Source organism: Crinia signifera, chromosome 1 (genome assembly GCF_055691185.1).
Source record: "Crinia signifera chromosome 1, ASM5569118v1, whole genome shotgun sequence".
Taxonomy (NCBI): Eukaryota; Metazoa; Chordata; class Amphibia; order Anura; family Myobatrachidae; genus Crinia; species Crinia signifera.
The window spans coordinates 220,209,278-220,234,484 of NC_139217.1; the positions used below are offsets into that span (position 1 = coordinate 220,209,278).

At 48.4% G+C, this 25,207-nt stretch overlaps 1 protein-coding gene across 1 annotated transcript in view; it reads left to right on the forward strand.

Annotated features, from left to right (window-relative positions):
- LOC146027253 (tropomyosin alpha-1 chain-like) overlaps nucleotides 1–25,207 on the forward strand; it is a 314,841-nt gene that overhangs the window by 194,961 nt on the left and 94,673 nt on the right. The window contains exon 4 of the mRNA XM_083158199.1: nucleotides 19,538–19,655. Coding sequence (XP_083014325.1) covers nucleotides 19,538–19,655 — 118 coding nt within the window. The remainder of the gene's footprint in view (nucleotides 1–19,537; nucleotides 19,656–25,207) is intronic.

Sequence of the window (25,207 nt, forward strand, 5' to 3'; positions counted from 1 at the left end):
TTTACCCCCGACGCCCGCGATTTCAATCGCGGGCGCCCTTCTAGGTAAAGAGTACCGAAACATGTTTTGTGATCATTTGTGTTTACAGTATATGGAACAAATTAAATTGATTCTGAGAACTCTATGCTATATGTAATCCTTTTCCAGAAAATAATAACCACAAGGGGTCATTTCAGTTAGGGCAGTGGTTCCCAAACTGTGTGCAGTGGCACTCTGGGGTGCTCCAGTTCAATTTATTTATGGTCAATTTAATAGACAAAACCAGTGCTGGTGGCTGCCAATCATCATAAAATGTGTACAAACTGAAGAAAATCCTGTCTCTCACCTCATAACTAAACCTAAAGATGACTTGTAAACAAGGTCTACTTAATTTTATCTTTTTTTTATTTATTTTTTTTAGTTCAGGGGTGCCCCTGTCATTTTCTGACACATTTTCTCTTTCGTCCAGTCCGGTGACACAGCTCACAACGGGATGTAGAAGGGGTCCGCAGGAGCCAGGCACCTATGCTTCAAAGTCTACGGGAGCAGACTCATCCCTACTGCATCCCACAATGCTCCAGTTAGTTTTAGGTGCCCACAGGAGTGGGTGCTGTGCTGCAGCTGACGTATTTTCTTTGGATTTTTGCTAAAGATAGTTAGGTTTTTATTATTTTATTAATTCACTAGCTTAGAGCAGGTTTTCCAGTGTGTTCCTTCATACTGAAGATCACACACACTGAGAAGCTGACAGAAGCGCGTCTTGTCAGCTCTCTGTGCGCAGAGGGACACTTTTTACTCCCTCTGCACAGCGCTTAACCTCTCATCAATAGAGGGTTTCCTGGGCACCGGGGGTGTCCTAACCGGCTCCTTACAGAAGGGGATCTTGGGGTACGGACTCCCGCGATGGTGGCCGCCATCTTGTAATGGCTTAAATATTGAAATCCCGCCAGGGAAGTGAAGTCTTTTACAGGAGTACGCTGCCGGACAACTCCAAGTGGTCCCATATGAAGGGAGACACACAGAGGTAAGAAGAGACAACAGTGGGAGCGGCTGACAGAGGAGAAAGTGCCAAATAGGCTAGTCTTCCCTCTGGAGCAGAGACTTGGTCTCTTACTGCACTGTGTTTTTGGCGCCTTTTCTCCGTGCTGTGGAGCTGACAGGGTGGATTACTACACAGACTCCAGTTTCTTCTGAGAAGCGCTTCCCTCGCTGATCGCTGACAGGAAAACAGCACAAGATAAGTGCTCTGTGCAGTGCCTGTCATTTTGCATTATGTTATTTGCATGGCTGAAGGGTTCACTTCTCCACTGGACATGTTTAATTATTGCAAAAAATTTTAAGCAAAATTTACATGTGAACATGAGGACCAGGGGATTTATGCCCTTCCCGTGAAGCTGTTCCCAGTGGGTCGCGCGTCCCCAGCCTGAACCAGCCTGGGCTTTGGCATTAGGCAGGTCTATGAATGCCTAAACAGAGGCTTTGAAAAGGCAGAAGGACTCCTTGTTAGGGTCTCCTGCCCATTTTCCCTCTTCTCAGGTTTCTGTGGGGTCAGTTACCCCAGCTCAGGGGGATCCCATTTTGTTGCAAGCTATGCAAGATACTGCGCAGGGAGTTCATAAAATGACAGCCTTGATGGAGCAGTTCACTAAATCCTTTGATGATAGTGTACTTAGACACCCTGTTTCTACACCACCCCTCTTTACAGGGAGATTCTGAGGATGATGTGTGTGTGAGTGATGAAGCTGAAGCCTTAGCTTCAGGCATTGAGGATTTGATTGTGGCTGTAAAACAGACTCTGAATCTTTCAGAGGAAGAAAAAAGTCCTGCTCAATGTGTCTTTAAAGGTGTTGCAGGGACCCTGTGTGCATGGGCGGATTGGCCCACCAGGGTGGGCCGGCTCATTTACTGTAATTTGGGACTGCTCACCCTCCCTGCTGGGCCACGGACCGCCATCTACGTGTTTAGCGGCCGCAGCGCTATGCCCATATCAAACATGGCCGCAGCCAGCCCCGGGTCACCCAGAGTTAAAATGGTACTTGCAGGACGGCTGGGACTTGGGCGCCGGGTGCCCCCCTCTCCCCATTGTGCGCAATGGCCGCCTCACCCGCTTCTCCCTGTCACCTGGCTGCTGGTAAGCATACAGTATCTAATGTCATTGTTAGTACCTGCCGGCCTCCTGTGCTCCCGCAGCCCCCCCATAACCAAACACTGGGGTACTGCTGGCTATTGTTAGTACCTGCTGGCCTCCTGTGCTCCCCCAGCCCCCCCCCTTACCACACACTGGGGTACTGCTGGCCATTGTTAGTACCTGCTGGCCTCCTGTGCTACCCCCCCACCCCCCATAGCCACACACTGGGGTACTGTTGGCCATTGTTAGTACCTGCTGGCCTCCTGTGCTCCCCCAGCCCCCCCTATAACCACACACTGGGATACTGACCGCCATTGTTAGTACCTGCTGGCCCCCTGTGCTCCGCCACACATTGGGGACACTGCTGTCACTGGTGTCCTGTTATTATTATACAGGAGGGAGCAGCCTGTGGTGTTCTTTTATTGTTATTATTATTATTAGACAAGGGGAGCAGCCTGTGGTGTCCTGTTATTAGTATTATACTGGGAGGAGTAGCCTGTGGGGTCCTGTTATCATTATTATTATACAGGGGGAGCAGGGGCTCCCCCTGGGTGTCATGAAGGAATGGAATGGTCATTGTAGCACTGGGAGGCTGTATATGGTAACATAGGAGTGTATACGGTAAAATTAAGATGACTATGGTGGCACGGGGTTACACATGGCAATATGGGGATGTATATGGTGGCAATATCAAGCTGTTCTGTCGTTATACTAGTATTCTGTGGCTATATAGTAAGTAAAAGGGCGGAGCTATGATCATGACCGATCTGATGGAGCAAATGTTTTAAGTTTCTTTTTGTCTGACCGTCCGTCACAATCGTAGCTCCACCCTCTTACTGAATTAGGCCCCTACCACTGTTTTCTGGGGGGGAGGTGTCTCCAGGAATCGACGTTGCATGAGGTGGCAACCCTACTGCAGGCTGCTCACCTCTCTGGAAGTCGCCTGACATCCGCCGGCGGCCTCAGTGAGGAAGGGCCAGGAGGGAGACTGTCACCAAAGGTGCTACTTTTTGATGCTTTTTTCATGCTGTGATTATGTTTCTATCTTATGTTTCTCTAACGTCCATTATGGAATACTGGGGTTCAATACTATGGGGATAGAGATCCTCCGCAGGAGAGACAGGAACATAAGATCTTTCAGTATGGGTGCACTGGCTCCTCCCCTCTATCCTCCCTCCACTAGTCAGTTTAGAAAAATGTGCATCAGGAGATGCTGCACTTCTGGGAGCTCCAGAGAGATTTTTCAACATTTTGTTTTAGTTATTTTGGGGCGCTGCTTTTACACCTAGGCAGCAGTCCTGCTTCGAGGGTGCCAGGGGAAGGGTCAGTCACCGGCCTCTTCAGTTGCAGAGTTGCCCTGCTGCAGGACTTTGTCCTGAGAGAGGTTTCTGTCACTGCACAGCATTGCGGTGGGGCGAGCAGACCTCCCAGCTGCCGCACACCCCTGGCAGGGTCTGAAGACTACAAGTGGTGAGCACTGGTCGGGGTCCCCCACAGGGGGTACCCCGACTTTATGTGCGGCAAGATGGCGGTGACAGTAGCAGCGGACTTCGCGCAGGTACCGCGCGAACCCCCCATCTTTTATATATTTGCTGGCAGGTACAGATAGCCACTGGACCACCAGGGCTATGGCAATGTTTTTTGCATAAAGCACAGATAAGCCTAAAAATGCCAGCTTTTTAATGCTAAAAGCACCAGCTCCGTTTTGGGGGTGGGGCTTAGCTCAGAGTGGGACCAGGCACTGCTAAGCAAGACTTCCTGCTTCTTCCTGCATGCTGAGGTAGCCATTACAGCTCCTCATCAGTGGGGTGGATCTGGGATCTTTCTGCCTGCAGAGACAGCAAGTTATAGCACGAATTAACACTTATATTGTGTTTGCCTAGCATATGAATATTGCATAGCACTGTTTTTCTGAAGAATTACTGTGTGTTTTACTGTGAACCAGCTCTCTCCAATCTGTGAGCTCAGGTTACAGCCCTGGATTCCCAAGTAGCTCTGTTTACCCCACACTGGCTAGTTAAGATATTAGTCCTTTGTACGGTGCTGCGAAACACTTGTGGCGCCTTATAAATAAAATTATAATAATAATAATAACACATAGCCAAAGAACACTTACAAATCAGTGTGAGTGTGTGTGTGGTGTGGCTGTGTGCAGCTTCACAATGGTGAAGAAACTGACCTGCATGGTGTGCAGCACCAAGTTTATCCCTGCCTGACAGTCACAGGTTACCTGTGAACCCTGTATGTCTCCACAGCCTAGTGGGACTACCCCTCTGGCTAGTGGTGTGCCCCCACAATATAGTGGGGTGTCACAGGGAGATAATGAGCCTGCATGGGCCAGCAGCATTAAAACGCTGTTAGACTCAGTCTCATCCCAGCTAGCTGCTAATACAAAGCAGACTCAGAGGGTGCAGAAGGATTTAGCCATCCTGTCAGCTAGGGTGGATATCATCACTCCTTTTCCCAGCCAGTCTAGCCAGCCTCAGAAAAGGCCCTTGTCGGCTGTGGCCCCTGATACAGAGAGGATGATATCCTTGATGAGGGGGAGGAGTTGCAGGATTAGGAGCCTGTACAAGAACAGGCACCAGTACATGGCCCTGAGCCTCTTATCAGAGCTATTAGGGAGGTCTTAGAGCTCCCTCTGGAGGAAGTCACGGAGGGTGACTCTTTCTTTATGACACAGAAAAAGCAGTCTGTGTGCTTCCCAGAGCAGGCGGAACTAGAGGGTGTTTTCAAAAACGCCTGGAAAAACCCTGAGAAGAGGTTCCAGCTCACAAAGAGGTTCGCAAATGCGTACCCTTTTGAACCTGCAGGTAGAAAATTGTGGGAGGAGCCTCCCATTGTGGACTCCTCAGTTTCATGCCTTTCTAAAAAGGTGTTACTACCGGTCACGGGTGTATCCACCCTTAAGGACGGGGCTGACAGGAGACTGGAGACCACCCTCAAGTCCATGTATACGGCTAGTGGGGCCTCTCAACGTCCCATACTGGCCAGTTGTTGGATGGCTAAGGCCATTCACACGTGGTCCACCCAGATCTAGGAAGGTTTGCTGGACGACATGTCGGTGGCTCAGATAGGTGAAAATCTGCATCACATTCAGGACACGACAATGGTCCTATGTGAGGCTCAGAAGGAATTGGGGGCCATAAATGCCCGCAACTCTGCAATGGCGGTCTCAGCCCGGAGGGCCCTGTGGCTGTGACAGTGGGTGGCGGACGTGGACTCCAAACGCAGCGTGGAAAGTATAACCTTCTCAGGGGAGAGGCTTTTTGGGAGTGAGCTGGATGAGTGGATCTCCAAGGCTAGTAAGTCCACTTTTCTTCCATCAGCCCCTCCTGCGCCAAAATGTCCATTTACCTTGCCTACCCAGCAGTCCTTTCGTGGGACTCGGTTCCGCTCCAGGGCTAGAGGTGCGTCCAATGCCAACAGAGGTGGAGGGAGTAAGTTCAGGAAACCTAACCCCTCTGGCACACAGGACCGTGCTGCTACTGCAGCTGCCTCCAAGCCGTCAGCATGACGGGATCTCCCCACCACGGGATCCTCTCGAGGTGGGGGGTCGTCTGTCGTACTTCAGCCAGGTGTGGGATGCCTCGTGCCTAGATTCCTGGGCCAGGACTCTTATTTCGCAGGGCTACAGGCTGGAGCTCGACAGACCGCCTCCCAGAAGGTACTTCAAGGCGGCTTTCCCCGCAGCAGCGGAGGACCGGATTCTCCTACAAGGGGCAATCCAGGGACTGCTCCAGTCCAGGGTAATCCTGCCAGTTCCAGTGCAGGAGCAGGGGCAGGGTTACTACTCGAACCTTTTCCTGGTGCCCAAGCCAGATGGGTCAGTGAGGCCCATTCTGAACCTGAAGGATTTGAACCCGTACCTGCGGGTGTTCAAATTCAGAATGGAGTCCCTCCATTCGGTCATCGCCAGTCTCGAGCCAGGGGAGTTCCTGGCTTCCATAGACGTCAAGGACGCCTATCTACACGTCCCCATTTGGCCCCCACACCAAATGTTTCTGAGGTTTGCGCTGGGAAGGGAACATTATCAGTTCTGGACGTTGCCCTTCTGCCTGTCCACGGCTCCGCACATCTTCACGAAGATCATGGCGGAGATGATGTCCCTTCTATGGCAGCATCGGGTGAATGTCATCCGGTACCTCAACGATCTGCTGATCAAGGCAGGGTCGGCAGGAGCCTGTTGCAGTGCTATTCAGCTGACCAGGAGGATCCTCTCGGACCACGGGTGGATTTTAAACCTGAAGAAATCATCCCTGGTCCCAAGTCAAAGGATGCTGTTCCTGGGCATGATCCCGGACACAGCAGAACAGAAGGTACTCCTTCCACCGGAGAAGGTGGCTGCAATCCAGCAACTGGTGGTAGAGGTGTTGGCGGGCCCACAGGTGTCGGTTCACCTCTGCTTGAGGCTGATGGGCAAGATGGTGGCCTCCTTTGAGGCCATACAGTATGCCAGATTTCACTCAAGGACATTCCAGCTGGATATCCTGACGGAGTGGTCGGGGTGCCCCAGCCAGATGCGCAGGCTGATAACACTCTGCAACCACAAGGCTGTCGCTCCAATGGTGGTTGGAGTCGACAAATCTACTGGCCGGCCGTTCCTTTCAAATCCAGGATTGGCTTCTGTTGACCACGGATGCCAGCCTGAGAGGATGGGGGGCCATGGTTCAGGGTGTCCATCTTCAGGGCAGATGGTCCCTGTTGGAAGCCAAGCTCCATATCAACAGGCTGGAATTGAAGGCGGTTTACTACGCCCTGTTGAATTCTGCTCCTCTGCTCCAGGGCAGGGCTGTGCAGGTGCAGTCCGACAATGCAACCACAGTTGCCTACATAAACAGGCAGGGTGGAACGAGGAGCATGCCGTGCATGAGAGAAGCTGCCAGGATCATCTCTTGGGCGGAGCAAAACGTTCTGGCATTGTCCGCCATATTCATACCGGGAGTGGACAACTGGGAGGCGGAGTTTCTCAGCCGCCACGACCTCCATCCCGGGGAATGGGAATTACACCAGGAGGTGTTCACTGCCATTGCGGATCTGTGGGGGACTCCACAGATAGACCTCATGGCCTCTCGAAGAAACCACAAGGTAACCAGGTACTGCTCTAGGACAAAGAATCCTTGTGCGGAGGCAGTGGATGCACTAACTTGGCCTTGGGAATACCGGCTGGTATATCTCGTTCCTCCGTTACCACTACTGGCGAAAGTGTTTAAAAAGAATAAGACACCAAGGAGCAGAGGCAATCCTGGTGGCACCAGATTGGCCTCGGTGAGCCTGGTTCGTGGATCTTCAGGCCATGCTGGTGGAAGACCCTTGGCGTCTGCCCCTCAGAGAAGACCTTCTTCTTCAAGGGCCGTTCGGTTACCAGGACTTGCCTCGGCTTCGTTTAACGGCCTGGAGGTTGAGCGGCAGATCCTGAGGCGCAAGGGTTTGGATTCCTCGGTCATAACAACCATGGCCCAAGCCAGAAAACAGGTAATGGCCTCCCATTATCACCACATTTGGAGGAGATATGTGGCCTAGTGTGAGGGAAATGCCCTATCACCTGCAGATTTTAAACTGGGTAACTTCTTGCGGTTCCTGCAAGCAGGTTTGGACTTGGGGCTCCGGCTGGGGTCCTTAAAGGTCCAGGTATCAGCCCTGTCTGTGTTTTTTCAGAGAAAACTGGCATCCTTACCTGAGGTCCAGACTTTTCTTCAGGGGGTGTTAAGAATTCAACCCCCTTTTGTTCCGCCCACTGCGCCATGGGACTTTGATGTAGTCTTATCTTTTTTGCAGTCATCCTGGTTCGATCCATTAGATCAGGCAGATTTGCGGTTTCTGACATGGAAGACTGTGGTCCTGCTGGCCTTGGCTTTGGCCAGGAGGGTGTCCGAACTTGGGGCCCTTTCTTGCAAGAGCCCTTACTTGATTGTTCACGGCGACAGGGCGGAAATGAGGACTAGGCCTAAGGTTGTGTCGGCTTTCCATCTAAACCAACCGATTGTGGTCCCGTCCAGTTTGGCTCATCCAGGGATTCCGGCATACCTGGATGTTGTTCAGGCCCTGAGGGTCTATGTGAGGCGAACCTCTAGGTTCAGGAAGACGGATGGTCTGTTTGTGCTTTACGATGCACAGAAGAAGGGTGCTCCTGCATCAAAGCAGACCATTGCCCGTTGGATACGTACCACGATCCAACAAGCCTATGGGATGGCTGGATTGACTATTCCATCCTCATTGAAGGCTCATTCGACAAGATCTGTAGGGACTTCCTGAGTGGCTGCTCGAGGAGTCTCGACCTTACAGCTTTGCAGAGCTGCTACTTGGTCGGGCCAGCATACGTTTGTAAAGTTCTACAAATTTGATGCCCTGGCCCAGTTCGGGCAAGCGGTGTTACAGCAGTCTCCGCACGTTCCCGCCCGTTCTGATGGCTTTGGGACCTCCCCATAGTATTGAAACCCAGTATTCCATAATGGACGTTAGAGAAAATAGGATTTTAATATACCTACCGGTAAATCCTTTTCTCGTAGTCCATATGGAATACTGCACGCACGCCTTAGTGCAGAATTTTCTGCTGCAGGTAATACCTTGCTTTCTTGGGCTTTTTGCCTTGTTGAAGGTTAACGTTCTTGTATTGGCTGGTTGCCTTTTTGAACAAGTGACGTTCTAATATTGGCTTGTTGCCATATATATATTTATTAAATATTTCAGTTATGGTGTTCACCATAGGTTATTATTATAGGTTTCTTCACCTATTTTGTTATTTTTGTGACGGTGTGCTGGTATGAATCTCACCACATTTACTCGCTTACTCCTCATATACTTTGCTCTCCTTCGGCACAGTTTTTCATTAACTGACTAGTGGAGGGAGGATAGAGGGGAGGAGCCAGTGCACCCACACTGAAAGATCTTATGTGCCTGTCTCTCCTGCGGAGGATCTCTATCCCCATAGTATTGAACCCCAGTATTTCATATGGACTACGAGAAAAGGATTTACCGGTAGGTATATTAAAATCCTATTTTTTGCCTCAATGTCTATTGTTATATGTGTGTGTGTTGCCTTGGTACACGTATCAACATTTTGTGAGCACTATATGCACTTTAATATGATGTTACTTTTGAGTGTCCAGATAAGAGCAGCACTTTCTCACTTCCTCGGCCAGTCACAATCAATGGGGTGCCATCCATAACCCCCAGGGTCAATGTATAGGTCCAGACAGCGGCACTCACCCAAATAATAGTCTCATAGGCAGTAATTCAACGTTTCAAACCTATTTATTAGCGGTTCTTCATCAGGATGTACAATTCAAAAGGCATACACAACCATATTTATACATACCACAATCATATCAGCACCAATCGTGTCCAGCTGGTTTGGCGCCACTGAACGGATCTACACGCCCCCGTATGATGCGCACAGATTGCGCCTCGTCATACTATTGGCCGGATCGCGTCACGGCGCCCAAGCCCACCTCTGTTGCCAAGGTGATTAACAACGCACCTTGCCGCACGTCCATCCGGGCACAGGCTGATGATCGCAGCGGCTTCCTGCGTCTGGCATGTTCAGTGTCACTAGACACGTCACCACGCTCAGACCCTACGCCGTTATTTGATCCAATCAGGCAGTCCCTAGTAACCGCGGCAACGGTACACAAAATACAAGACGTAGCCGTCACCAGCGCATTTACTGGAGACGCAAACATCATGCAATAATAACAATCATAGAGAAAACATAGTTATGCTTCACCACAACCTATTCACCTACATAAAAACAGAAAAAAAGAGAACAGTGCAAATTAACATTAATACAGACATATGAACGTAGCAAATAGGATGGCATCACAATGACTATATGCATAACTGATCATTACAATCAGTCAAGATCAGGCATATTATTAGAATATTGCACTACTAGTTATAGAATACATAATATAGGGCATATACTAGCCAGTAAGAAAAGCACTATCATGACCATTCACAAAAAACAATGCAGGCCTCTAAATTCATTAAGGCCCCTCGGGGCAAGCGTACCCAGATGCTGGATCCCATTGCGCCTCACACTGTAATAATTTTTGCGACCTATTGCCCCTGCGTATGGACTCCGGAATATGGTCTATGATAATGTAACGCAACATAGGGATGGTGTGGTGCGCTTCAAAAAAGTGCCGCCCCACTGGTTGGTCGCTGACACTCTTTTCTAATGCAACTTTAATAGAATGCCGATGACCTGCCATCCGCTCCCTCAGCGTCCGCTCCCTTTTGCCAATGTAACTGAGAGAGCAGGGGCACGTTATCATTTACACTATGTACTTGGTTGTACAAGTTACTCTATATCTGATACCATACCTTTTGCCACTGGAAGGGTGGCAAAAGGACTCACCAGTAATAAGTGACCTACAAGTGATGAAATTCAGGCACTTAAAGCAGCCTGGTCCTAAAGAATGATTCACTGCTATTTTGCTGCAACTTTCCAATGTCGGTTTTCATGACTATGTCCCTCACACTCCTGCCACGAGTGTGGGCATAATCATGGTATCCGTCAGGTTTAAAGTGCGGTCCATTTGCACCAACGGCCACAGCTTCTTTACAGTTTTCTTGATACCAGTACTACTGGTGCTATAATGATTGACCCAGGGTAAACGATTGGCAGTCTCAGTCTTGTCCATATACACAAGCAGAGACTCTCTAGTTTTAGATAGGGCCTTCATCTTAGCATCACACAGTAAACTGGCATCATAACCAATGTTCCCTCTAATTTTACGAAGGCTGTGTGCGGCTAAAGATTTTGACTGTGCAACTTTGGAAGGAAATTTACATTTTTGTGCGTCGCTTATATATAACTGGAAAATGACGTCCAGCATTTGTGTTAACTTTACTTCAAAATGATATTAAACATTTAAACATTCAAAAACACATCACACAAAGTAGTTAATGGGTGAAACACACATTAATTGAGTCCACAACTGCAAAAAGGGACCACTGTGCTTTGTGCGCTCAGTTGTAATGTCTGTGCGCACGCTCGTCGAGTTGTGTGCGCGCGCACGTGCGCACAGCTTAGAGGGAACACTGATCATAACCTCTTTCACTAAATTTCTGTGACATAAGGTCCATCTGTTCCTCAGCCAATGCATCAGTGCTACATATGCGTCTGACGCGCAAGATCTGGGAATTAGGCAAACTGTACTTGGTGGAACCAGGATGACAACTAGTCGCGTGTAACAGAGTATTACGATCGGTGGGTTTGGTGAAGACCAATGTCTCCACCAACCCATCCCTGATCGTCAGTGTCACATCAAGGAAGTTCACGCGCTCAGTGTCGACTGAATAAGTCAACTTAACTGGACTGGGGGATTTATTGTGGTTATCGATGACAGTCATGAACTCCTCACGTGATCCCATCCAGATCATAAACAGATCATCGATGTATCACGTATAGTAAAAGACTCTACGCAATACTGTACATCGGTTGCTGAAAAAAAAAACAAATCTTGTTCTACTACCATCATGTACGCGTTGGCCTACGATGGGGCGAAATTACTCCCCATCGAACAACCGACACGCTGTAGGTAGAAGGTCCTGTCATAGAGAAAGTAATTATGGGTAAGTACCATTTCTAACAGTGAGATCACAAACTCAATATCGGGTCCCTGATAGTGAATATTGTTCAGCAGCAATTTACGAACAGACTCTAGCCCAGCCTGGTTTGGAAAAATGGTGTATAAGCTAGTTATGTCAATGCTGCATAGCAAGCTCTCATGCGGAATAGGGCCCAAACCATTAATACCGTTAAGGAAAGCTGTGGTATCCAAAAGATGGCCCTCAGAAGCCCTAATACAGGGCTGTAAGAGGGCATCAATATAAGTAGAGATGTTCTGGAAGAGTGAACCCCGTGCCGCTATAATAGGCCTGCCCGGGTGATGGTACTATGTCAGCTGAATTATCTTTAGCTTTGAGGGTAGTGGACCCCGTGGTGCCGCTGTTGTATACCCTGCCCAAAATCCATAAGGGGCTCAGGGCTCCTCCGGGCAGGCCTATTATAGCGGCACAGGGGTTCACTCTTCCAGAACATCTCTACCTATATTGATGCCCTCTTAATTACTTTCTCTATGACAGGACCTTCTACCTATAGCGCGTTGGTTGTGCGATGGGGAGTAATTTCGCCCCATCGTACACCAACGCGTACATGATGGTGATAGAACAAGATTTGTTTTTTTTTTCAGCAAGTCTTTTACTATACGCGATACATAGATGATCTGTTTATGATCTGGACGGGATCACGTGAGGAGTTCATGACTGTCATCGATAACCACAATAAATCCCCCAGTCCAGTTAAGTTGACTTATTCAGTCGACACTGAGCGTGTGAACTTCCTTGATGTGACACTGACGATCAGGGATGGGTTGGTGGAGACATCGGTCTTCACCAAACCCACCGATCGTAATACTCTGTTACACGCGACTAGTTGTCATCCTGGTTCCACCAAGTACAGTTTGCCTTATTCCCAGTTCTTGCGCGCAAGGCGCATATGTAGCACTGATGCATTGGCTGAGGAACAGATGGACCTTATGTCACAGAAATTTAGTGAAAGAGGTTATGATGCCAGTTTACTGTGTGATGCTAAGATGAAGGCCCTATCTAAAACTAGAGAGTCTCTGCTTGTGTATAGGGACAAGACTGAGACTGCCAATCGTTTACCCTGGGTCAATCATTATAGCACCAGTAATACTGGTATCAAGAAAACTGTAAAGAAGCTGTGGCCGTTGGTGCAAATGGACCGCACTTTAAACCTGACGGATACCATGATTATGCCCAGCTACACTCATGGCAGGAGTGTGAGGGACATAGTCATGAAAACCGACATTAGAAAGTTGCAGCAAAATAGCAGTGAATCATTCTTAAGGGCCAGACCAGGCTGCTTTAAGTGCCTGAATTGCATCACTTGTAGGTCACTTATTACTGGTGAGTCCTTTTGCCACCCTTCCAGTGGCAAAAGGTATGGTATCAGACATAGAGTAACTTGTACAACCAAGTACATCGTGTACATGATAACGTGCCCCTGCTCTCTCAGTTACATTGGCAAAATGGAGCGGACGCTGAGGGAGCGGATGGCAGGTCATCGGCATTCTATTAAAGTTGCATTAGAAAAGGGTGTCAGCGGCCAACCAGTGGCGCAGCACTTTTTTGAAGCGCACCACACCATCCCTATGTTGCGTTACATTATCATAGACCATATTCCGGAGTCCATACGCAGGGGTAATAGGTAGCAAAAATTATTACAGTTTGAGGCGCAATGGATCCAGCGTCTGGGTATGCTTGCCCCGAGGGGCCTTAATGAATTTAGAGGCCTGCATTGTTTTTTGTGAATGGTCATGATAGTACTTTTCTTACTGGCTAGTATATGCCCTATATTATGTATTCTATAACTAGTAGTGCAATATTCTAATACAATTCCTGATCTTGACTGATTGTAATGATCAGTTATGCATATAGTCATTGTGATGCCATCCTATTTGCTACGTTCATATGTCTGTATTAATGTTAATTTGCACTGTTCTCTTTTTTCTGTTTTTATGTAGGTGAATAGGTTGTGGTGAAGCATAACTATGTTTTCTCTATGATTGTTATTATTGCATGATGTTTGCGTCTCCAGTAAATGCGCTGGTGATGGCTACGTCTTGTATTTTGTGTACCGTTGCCGCGGTTACTAGGGACTGCCTGATTGGATCAAATAACGGCGTAGGGTCTGAGCGTGGTGACGCTGAACACGCCAGATGCAGGAAGCCGCTGTGATCATCAGCCTGTGCCCGGATGTATGTGCGGCAAGGTGCGTTGTTAATCACCTTGGCAACAGAGGCGGGCTTGGGCGCCGTGACGCGATCCGGCCAATAGTATGACGAGGCGCAATCTGTGCACTTCATACGGGGGCGTGTAGATCCGTTCAGTGGCGCCAAACCAGCTGGACACGATTGGTGCTGATATCATTGTGGTATGTATAAATATGGTTGTGTATGTCTTTTGAATTGTACATCCTGATGAAGAACCGCTAATAAATAGGTTCGAAACGTTGAATTACTGCGTATGAGAATATTATTTGGGTGAGTGCCGCCGTCTGGATATATATATATATGTACATACATATATACATATACACATATTATGCGCCACCCTGCTTCCCCCCTCCCTAACTGAATCCTTCACCACCCCACATCCTATGCCACTCTGCCTCTCCCATCTGTCACCATACATCCTACGCCGCCCTGCGGCAACCCTCCATGTATCCTCTGCCACTATGCAACCAACGCCACTCTGTGTCTCCCCTCCCTGCATCCTCCACCACTTTGCGACTCCCCTCCCTGCATCCTCTGTCACTCTGCATTCCCCCTCCTACCCTGCATCCTGTGCCACCATGTCCCCCTCACAATCTGCATCCTATGCCACCCTGCTTACGTCCTGCCTCCCTTTGTCCTTAGCCACTCTGCATCTCCCCGCCCAGCATTCTACGCCACCCTGCGTCCCCCTTCCCATGCGCCTAATCTGCAGCCTGAGCCTATTTATGCCCCCACAGCGTCAAAATGGGGCATGGCCTCATTGAAATAGGCCACACCCCCATATCACTAGGCCTCGCCCCCCCAAAAAATCGGACGCGCCTCAGGCATGTGAGAGGCAACACCCCGCCCCGGGCCTGCCTCAAGATAGTTCCCGGGCTTGTTTTAATTCCCAATCCGCTCCTGCCAGTGTGTTTCCCTTCTGATGAGGGAATGATTACTTTATTGAGTGAAGCGGGAAAGACTCCTGACAAAAGGTTATTAATGGCAAAGAAATATGCTAATATGTACCCCATGCCAGAGGAACATAGCAAGTTATGGGAGAATGCCCCATTGGTGGATGCATCGGTGGCTAGACTGTCTAAATCCACTGCGTTGCCTGTTCAAGGGGGCACTGCTTTTAAAGATCCAGTGGACAAAAAGGTAGAAGGTTCCTTGAAAGCTATCTTTGAAGGCGTGGGATTCACGCTGTGTCCCATTATTTCCTCTGCTTGGGTTGCAAAAGCAATGATCAAGTGGGCAGAGGATCTGAGTAGTCAGCTTCACCAAAATTCTGAAGCTTTTATACTGGCTGAAAAGTTGAGATGTGCTGAAGAGTATGTTTGTGAGGCCAGTAAGATGGCGTCCAGAGTGTCTGTCACCTCTGTTACTGCTAGAAGGGCTCTTTGGCTAAAAGCTTGGGACGCTGATAGCGAATCAAAAAAGTCCCTGGAAACCTTGCCATTTAAGGGTGAGTTATTGTTTGGTTCGGAACTGGAAGCCATTATTAAGCTGGCTACTGGTGGTAAGAGTAAATTTCTCCCTACCACATCCAAGAGTACAGGCCCCAAGTTTGGAGTATTCAAGCCGTCCTTTCGGCCGCCCTTTCGGGGAGGAGCATCCAATAGAGGACAGACGGGCCGTGGTAGATTTCAGGCCAATAGAGGAAAACTCCAAATCTCGCTTTGGAGCCTTTACAAAAAAGCATGCAGCAAAAGGTGACGATAAGTCCTCTGCATGACCGGGCGGTCGCCTCCTGCACTTTCGGGACAGGTGGATGGACTCCATAAGAGATCCTTGGGTATATTCCATTATTTCCGAAGGTTACCGGAGAAATCTCAGGGGCACCCCACCAAAGATATTTCTTACTACACCTTTGCCACAGACCGCAGCACTGAGGTCCGCCCTTTTGGGGGTAGCCTTGTCTCTCAGGGAGAAGAGAGTAGTCATTCCGGTACCTCAGGAGGAAAGGAAAAAGGGATTTTATTAGGTTATTTTTCTAGTCAAACCCAAACCAGACCTATTCTAAATTTAAAGTCTTTAAATGTTCACTTATAGGTGGATCATTTTCGCATGGAGCCCCTGTGTTCTGTGCTCTTAAGCATAGAGCTGGGAGAGTTTCTGGCATCTGTGGATATTCAGGATGCGTACCTCCATGTGACCATTTACAAAGAACACCAGTCTCTTCTCTGATTTTCAATATGAGAAAACCATTGGCAGTTCCAAGCTTTGCCGTTTTGTTTGCCAACGGCTCCGAGAGTATTCACGAAAGTGATGGCGGTCATGGCTGCAGCTCTCCGTCTGAAGGAAATAGTAATTATTCCTTATCTGGATGACCTTTTATTCAAGGCGGAGTCGGCGGGAAAACTTCAGGAACACCTTAGTATCGCGACACAGTTCTTGCAAGATCAGGGTTGGGTGCTAAACCTTCCCAAGTCACATTTAACACCCACGCAGAGTCTGCAATTTCTCGTAGTGATTTTGGACACACATCTTCACAGGGTGTTTTACCACATCCCATGGTAGTGGAGATTCGTCAGATGGTGCTCACAATCCTTCAGGCTCCTGCACCGATGGTTTGGCAGGGAGTAAGGTTGCTGGGCAAAATGGTAGCAACCTTCGAGACAGTGCAGTTTGCCATATTCCATTTGAGGAGTTTCCAGTGGAACATCCTATCGTGCTGGTCATGGAATGCAAAGTCTATGAACCAGGAACAGTTGGTTCTGTCTCAGGAGTCGAGAGTATCTCTGGAATGGTGGACAGATATAGAGACTCTTCAGAGTTCCCTTTGCTCCTGGGATTGGCTGCCAGCCTCAGGGGTTGGGGAGCGGTTGTCCTTCACCTGCGGCTACAGGGTCTTTGGTCCAAGGAACAATCCAGGCTTCCTATCGACATACTGGAACTGAGAGCAGTATGGAATACCTTGTGTCAAGCAGAAGAGTTTCTGCAGGGAGTGGCAAACCCACTCAATCAGAAAATGCCACAATAGTGGCATACCTGAACCGTCAATGAGGAACTCGCAGCAAGATGGCAATGGAAGAAATAGTGCGGATATTAACCTGGGCAGAAGTACAGGTGCCGGCACTGTCGGCTGTGGTCATTCCGGGGATCCGGAATGTAGAAGCAGACTTTCTCAGCAGGGTGGATCTGCTGGAAGGGGAATGGTCACTTCATCAGGAAGTTTTCCAAGAGATTGTAGACCGCTGGGGACTGCCAGAATTAGATCAAATGGCGTCAAGAAACAACTGTCAGGTACCAAGGTTTTGCTCCTGGTCGAGGGACCCATCAGCTTGGGCAGTGGATGCCATGACAATCCCTTGGTGTTTCAGCCTACATATTTTCCCCATTTCCAATGATCTTGAGGGTGTTAAAGAGAATAAAGAACCAGAGTGTTCCAGCCATACTGATTGCACCAGATTGGCATAGGAGGTCATTGTACTCAGACATACTGAGATTGTCGATGGACTCGTGGCAGCTACCTCTTCGTCTGGATTTGCTAAGACCAGGACTGTTCCTACACCTGGACCTAGCTCGTCTCAATTTGACGGCGTGGTTTATGAGACGTCCTTATTAAAAAAGAAGGGCTTATCGGATGCAGTTATACAGACCATGCTCAGGGCTCGAAAACCGGTGTCAGCAGCCAATTACCATCGGGTCTGGAAGATTTACATCAGGTGGTGTGAACGACACACATCTAGGTTTAAGATAGCGAGTGTGGTGGTTCACACATCTAGGTTTAAGATAGCCAGGCTCCTGTAGTTTCTACAGGATGGCCTTTCGTCTGGACTTAGCTTACAGTCTTTGAAAGTGCAGATTTCTGCACTATCCATTTTCTTTCAAAAAAGGGTGGCTCTGTTACCAGAGGTTCAGAGCTTTTTACAGGGTGTGACCAGGATTAAACCCCCATACAGACAGCCGGTGGCACCGTGGAATTTGTCTCTTGTTCTGTCTGTGTTGCAAAAACCTCCGTTTGAGACACTGAGATCGGCTGATCTCAAATATGTTTCTTTGAAACTTGCCTTATTATTGGCTATTGCCTCAGCTAGGTGTGTGTCAGAGTTGGGTGCCTTGTCCTGCAAGTCACCGTTTTTGATTTTCCATAATGACAGTGCTGTGCAGTACCTAAGTTCCTACCTAAAGTTGTATCCTCATTTCATTTAAATCAGGACATTGTTCTCCCGGTTTTTTCCCCGCCTGAGGGAACAAGGAATAGGGACAGTTTGAAAAAGTTGGATGTGGTTCGCGCCTTGCGAATCTACGTTAATAGGGTAAAGGATATTCGCAAATCTGATATGCTTCTGGTGTTGTACGATGTACATAAGATTGGGTGGCCTGCTTCGAAGCAGACGATTGCTCGTTGGTTGAGATCAACTATTGCCTTTGCCTACTGTAAGGCGGGTAGGCCTGTTCCGTCATGGATAAATGCCACAAGGTCAGTTGCCTCCTTGTGGGTGGTAAACCATGGGGCTATGGCGGAGCAGCTGTGCAGGGCAGCCATCAAGTCCTCTGTTCACACCTTTCTACAGGTTTCATGAGTTTGCGTCAAAGGACGCTTCATTTGGACGGGCCGTGATGAGAACTGGCGGTCTTAGCGTACTTTCCCAAAGGACCGGCTCGTGAACGTCCCATCGTGAGCTGTCACCGGACTGGACGAAAGAGAAAAGGGGATTTTTGTAAGGACTTACCGTTTGAACCCCTTTCTCTGTGAGTCCAGTCCGGTGACACAGCGATCCCTCCCTAACGCTCAGTAAGTTGTACCGTTCATGTGTTGTCATGTTATGGTTCCATAAGTTGCATATAAGATGTTCAGGCATTGTACCTAGTTATGTATACTAGTGTGCTGTTGAAGTTTAACTGAAGCATTGTGGGATGCAGTAGGGAGTAGCCTGCTCCCAAAGACTTTGAAGCATAGGTGCCTGGCTCCTGCGGACCCCTCCTACATCCCATCGTGAGCTGTGTCACCGGACTAAGGTTAGACTTTAGGTTCACCCGACAAGCAGCCCCCCTTGGTGCGCCCGAGATACATCCTATACCCCAATTGAACATCACAGAGAAAGGGGTTCGAATGGTAAGTTCTTACAAAAATCACCTTTTTTCTTTTGCCCGTTGAGCTGCCACGGGGAAGAGAGCAGAGAGGTGCCCGACTGTATTCAGGTTCAGAGCACTGTACTGCAGCATCCTAGGTCCCGGTTATTTTAAATCTTGCGCTGCCGCGGCCACCTGCCAAGTCCGTGTGCTCATCGGAGCTTGCTCGTGGTCATGCAGCCACCGCGGCTACAGCAGTGCAAGATTTAAAATAGCCGATACCTAGGCTGCAGCAGTGGAGTGCTCTGACTCGCACACTGGAAAGCTCGCCCCTCTCTGCCCGGCTGCCAATGCTTTCTACCGCAGCTCAACAGGCAAAAGAAAAAATTTCAGAAATGACAGGGGGCACGTGCGCCCCCAGAAATCCGCCACTGCAGTACAGTAAGCTTGGCATATAATTGCTCTTACTCGTGGCCCACCTATGTTGTGCCTAATTTAATTGACCCCATTGTCTTGTCAGATGGTTTGAAATTTTAGCTGTACTGCACATTTTGAGAATAGTTCATATTGAAGAATTAAGTGTTGTCTTTTCCTAGAAGTAATATTTTGGTTGTTCTGGTAGGGGTATGAAGGTAATAGAAAATAGAGCCATGAAGGATGAAGAGAAAATGGAAATTCAGGAGATGCAACTCAAAGAAGCTAAACACATTGCAGAGGAAGCAGATCGCAAATATGAGGAGGTGAGCAGAGGCAATTTGAATAGAGATAGTTGCAGAAATAGTTTGTAAAAATTACTTTGTACATTAAATTTAAAATTTTAGGTCAAAGTGGCAAAAAATATAACAATTGATTCAAAAAACAAATACATATTGGCAGATGCTCAATCAGTGTATATTTATTACTTAGGTGCATGAAAATGAGAAGTAATTCTGAGTTACAATGTAACCAGATTTTAAAACCACATTGTAGTAGAATTCACATACCTTCGAGACATATATTTGCCAATGCGATATGGTCATTAGGTCGACAAGCATTGGGTCAACACCATTAGGTCGACATGGGTCTAGGTTGAAAGGTTATTAGTTTGACACAAGCATTATGTCGACATGTGCAAGGTCGACAGTCAAAAGGTCGACATGGGGTATACCACTGTTTTTTGAGCCGGCAGCCGACGTGTGCCAACAGGTGGTATTTCATGCCCTACCATCCATTAGAACGTGGTGGGAGAATAAAATGGTGTGACGAGCGTAGCGAGGCACCGTGCCCAAAGCATGGCGAGCCCAGCTACATTTCGGTGTCCATGTCGATGGTGTTGACATGTGGGTCAAAAACACAGTGAAAACCCCCATGTCGATCTTTTGACTGTCGACCTAATACCCTGTCAACCTTTCTGCATGTCGATCCAATGCTTGTCGACCAACTTGTTGTAGAACTAATGATCCCATACCCTTGCAAATACATGGGTAAGCCTCAAAGCCATATGTCACATGAGCCATGTGCATATAAAACCCATTTACCCATCGCTTAAAAAACATACACCTGGGGCTTCCGGTGGGCGGATCTAGCAGATGGCCGCACATTAACAGAGCTCTCCACTCTCGGCCCTCAAACTACTACTTTGGCACGATTGGAGCCCATATCCACGGCCAAAAAAACGAAGCTACCACAACAGGAGACAGCGGTGGGTAAGCGAAAGTGACCTGCAGTTTCCCACTACACAGAAAAACCCCGCAGCCCGTACCCGATACCCACACTGATTAAGGCAGGCGCCATCTTGGACGCCGAGGGACGGCCACTACAACGGCTGCATCGGGCACCCCAGCCTTCCACAGCACCGCTAACACCCCGGAGGGGACAGCGGGGGCTGTGTCAAACAGAACCTCGATACACACACATGTGTGTAAATCAGAACTGAGCCTCCTCACCGGCGCTGCATGTAACGGGCGCCATCTTGGGAATCCTGGCATCGGCTGCATCTCCCACCTCAGCCTCACCCTGTACCACTGACTCCTCAGCAGGGAAAGCGGGGGCTAGACCGCACAAATACTAATAGGCACACTCACAATAAAAACGTGCCCCAAAATCTGTGCCACGCTGCCGACACTGAATATCGCGGGCGCCATCTTGGAAGCCCAGCCCCGCATCAGTCGCAGCCTCCGCAGCCCCTCAGACCCGCTGGTAGCATAAAATACACCCACCAGACCTCAGTTGAGGACACTGTACCTGCCACCACACCAGATACCCCACCACCAGCACGGGGAACAGGAGAGATCATCCTGCAGGGTCTTGTGTCCGGTTTCAGGCGCCATCTTGGAGGAGGCAGACAGAAGTTATACACAAAAGCTGTCAGCCCACACGACCTGTGTGGCTGAAATTCACCACACAGCACAAACAGCACTGAGACCTTAATAAATTCTAAACTGAGCTGGAGACCATCTTGGTGAGATAACTACCAGCCTCCATCCTCACCACCCGACCCCACAGCCTGCCCAGACAACTGCTGCACCAGCGCTCACCCACCTAAACTCTTACCCCCCACTGTGCAGTCTACTCCCATAGCACCTGCTCGGAATAGGGAGCCACTGCATGAAACTGTTAACCCTCTCAAACCCCATCACTGAGAGATAAAAGCGGAAAGAGACAGGGGGGGCTCAGGTCCATTTCCCGGTGCTCAGATCCTATCCCCGTACCCTCTGGCACCCCCACCCCCTTTCCTAAAGGGGTCCTACCAGAGCCGCTCTACATACCAAGACGCTACGCGGGCACACATCTGGCTGCGACCTACCTCGCCATACAGGGTCACCCGAACTCAGGCAGTGTACCCCCACCATATCAAACGCCTCACCCTGAACCCCACGACCTGGGGGAGCCCGAGGGCGGTGAACCAGACCAAGAGATCATCAGGGGAGGTTCATACCTGTGACACCCTCCCTGTTCCTATCACAAGTAAACATCACGGAAGCTTCTCCCTGAGGGGGCCCCTGACGCTTGTGCTCCTGGCTCATTTCTATCTTAGATCCGGGACCCCTATACTGATGACCCCCTGAGGAGGCGCCCCCACATCCCTCCAGTGGTAACTCGCCAGGCCATCTATATAGCTTAATTAAGCCCTCCAACAACCCGCTTCGTTATTACATTCCTTTCAAGTTCACCATTCATCATGAACAGAGGAAATACTTCCAGCAGAAAAAGAGGAGGAGTTGACATCTCTCAACATTTTGCTAAAAATGATAAATCCTCTACGAACTCTGGCCTCCCCTCACCTGGCAGCCCACATACAGATAAAGAAGATTCGCTCTCATCAACCCCCTCAACTAAAGACGACATCTTAGCCCTGCGTTCTCTCATAGAGGACCTGAAGGAATCACTCGAAACTAAACTAGACAAGGCTATCTCCACCATTAAATCCGACCTATCAACCCTCTCCGCCAGAACAACCAGACTTGAAACCAAGCAGGACTCCCTACAAAAAACCCAAAATGAGACGCTGAGAGATCTCGACCATGTTTTCCAGGATTTAGCAGACCTACGCTCCAAAAATGAAGATCTGGAGAACAGGGAAAGGAGGAACAATCTTAGGGTTCGGAACATCCCTGAAACAGTCCCCCCAATGGAACTGGAACCTTATCTACACAAACTGTTCTCGCACATATTACCAGATCTTGGGCCTCAACAACTGCCACTTGAAAGAGCCCACAGAGCCCTCCGGCCCAAACCACGAGACGGCGATCCCCCCAGAGACGTTATTATGCGCTTTTCCAGCTTCAAAGACAAAGAAAAAGTATTGGCTCCGACGCGGAACAAGCCCCATATCTTATATGACGGCTCTAAACTAATGTTCTTTCAAGACCTGGCTCCTGTCACCATAATTAAAAGAAGAGAACTCAAGGACTTAACCAGTGTCCTACGCACAAAAGGGATCCGCTACCGCTGGGGCTTCCCATTCAAGCTCCTGATCGACTTGAACGGAAAGACTATCATCATTCGTGACCCCAAAGAAGGGAAAGACTTTCTCACACACCTAGAAGAATCAAGTCCACCCGCTGCTCCTCCTGCAAACGCCTAACCTCGTAACTATATTGATAGTTAATTCATTACACATATATACCCTCTGAAGTACCTGATTAAGTGCTATACTAACGTTAAATCTGATAAACAATCTCAAACACCCCCCTCTGAAAGCCTTACTATATTAACGCCCTCTTACATGTTACTAATAAGTTTCCGGAAGATGTTATACCAGCGAACATTAGCTCAAGACTCTTAATATCGTGCCCCCCCCCCCCTCCTTATCCCCACCACCGCATTTATATGTTTTATTTTTGTTTTAAATGTCCCCTCTTTCTTTCTCCCCTCGCCCTCTCCCATCCCTCCCCTTTTTCCTTTATTATTATTAATTTTTTTTTTCTCTCTCTCTCTTTATTTAATCATTTTATTCTTATTTATTTTTTACCTCCCTCAAGGCACGCCCTTACTATAGAACTGGTTCAGTTGCTTTTAACAAGATGTTCAAATGATATCTTTATCTGTACAAGTTAGCTGGTTTCGCCCTCTTAGGGCAATGCACCGGATGGTGACCCTATTTTAGAGACCAAGTTGTATCTCTATAAGTTCATATCCCACTGGAGGGATGTTACCCTCCATTTCTGTGTTTACTAGATTTTCAGTTGTATTCAATAACCAAACATTGTTTTCATTTCAGCAAAATTATTGTTATTTGTAACACCTAACCCCTCATTGAGGTAGCTTGGTAATTTCCCCAGGCTGCCCCAATTTGGACCTACAGGTCCCAAACTCTGGGCGTGTTAGCCTCCGCTGGTCGTGAGGCCCACTCTCCCAGATCCTCCCTCCCACAAAACCATCTGGAGATTCATTTCCCCTATCCCCCCAACGACGGGTCGAAATCTCTTCTTTCATCTTTCTGCATCTGTCCTTCTTCTTGTCTAACTAAACATGCCTCTTACATTGTCCTCCATGAATGTCAAGGGATTAAACACTCCTCAAAAACGCAACACTCTATTCCGCACAGCTCACGATGCCAAAGCCGATATTCTACTCATACAAGAGACCCACTTTAAAAATAACTCTCACCCCTCTCTCAGCTCCAAACGCTACCCCATGGTCTTCTACTCATCCAGTCTAACCAAACATAATGGCGTGGCTATTATGATAAACAGTAAAGTTCCCTTCACGCTTCATTCAACCCACACTGACTCGGATGGGCGCTTTATCATCCTTACGGGAATGATAGCTCACCTTGAATGTACGATTGCAAATATATATGCCCCAAACACAGGTCAATCCTCTTTTTTTAAAACTTTCTTCTCAGAACTAGAGAAGAAACGAAAAGGATGTCTAATTCTAGGTGGGGACTTCAACGCTATTCTAGACGTCTCACTAGACAAATCTCGCCCCTCAACAAGTTCACAAACTAATTCTACCTCTCGCTCTCTGAACAAACACATAAAAGAATCTGGATTATTTGATGTCTGGAGAGCACACAACCCCACTTCTAGAGATTATACATTTTTCTCGATACCACACCAGTCTTACTCCCGAATAGACATGCTCTTCTGCTGCTCCTCGGCAGCCCCTCATATCCTAAAGTCCTCAATAACCCCCAACTCATGGTCCGATCACTCATTCCTTACTACTTCATTTGATTTTCTAGGTACTCCCACCTCCCGCCCATCTTGGCGACTAAACGAGACCCTGCTCAAAATCCCTCAATTCCAAGAAAAAATACTCACAGCCATCACGGATTACTTCTCCCTTAATACCAATGGTTCTCCCTGTACCCCCTTGGTATGGGAAGCGCACAAAGCCGTTATCAGAGGCCAAATCATAAGTTATGCATCTTTTAGAAATAAGGAACAAAAAGCTAAATTAAACTCTCTTACCGCCGAGGTTAGCAGCCTAGAAGCTCAACACAAAAGGCACCCCTCGGACATAGTCTATAAACAACTCACTGCAGCCAAGGCGTCTCTCAATGCCTTACTAGCCGAGAAAACAGAGAGGGCCCTGCGTAGGCTACAACAAAAATTTTATGAGAAAAGCAATAAAGCAGACTCTATGTTAGCTAATAGACTAAAGGCTCGGAAGGCCCTGACGGCTATATCTGCTATAAAAGACACAACAAACACGCCACAATATGACCCTGCTAGGATTAACTCTCTCTTTAAAACATACTACGAGCAACTATACAACCTCAAAAACCACTCAGATACGACCCAACTGCATCCTGACTCAGTCCCAGATTACCTATCCTCGTGTAACCTCCCGAGCATAGATG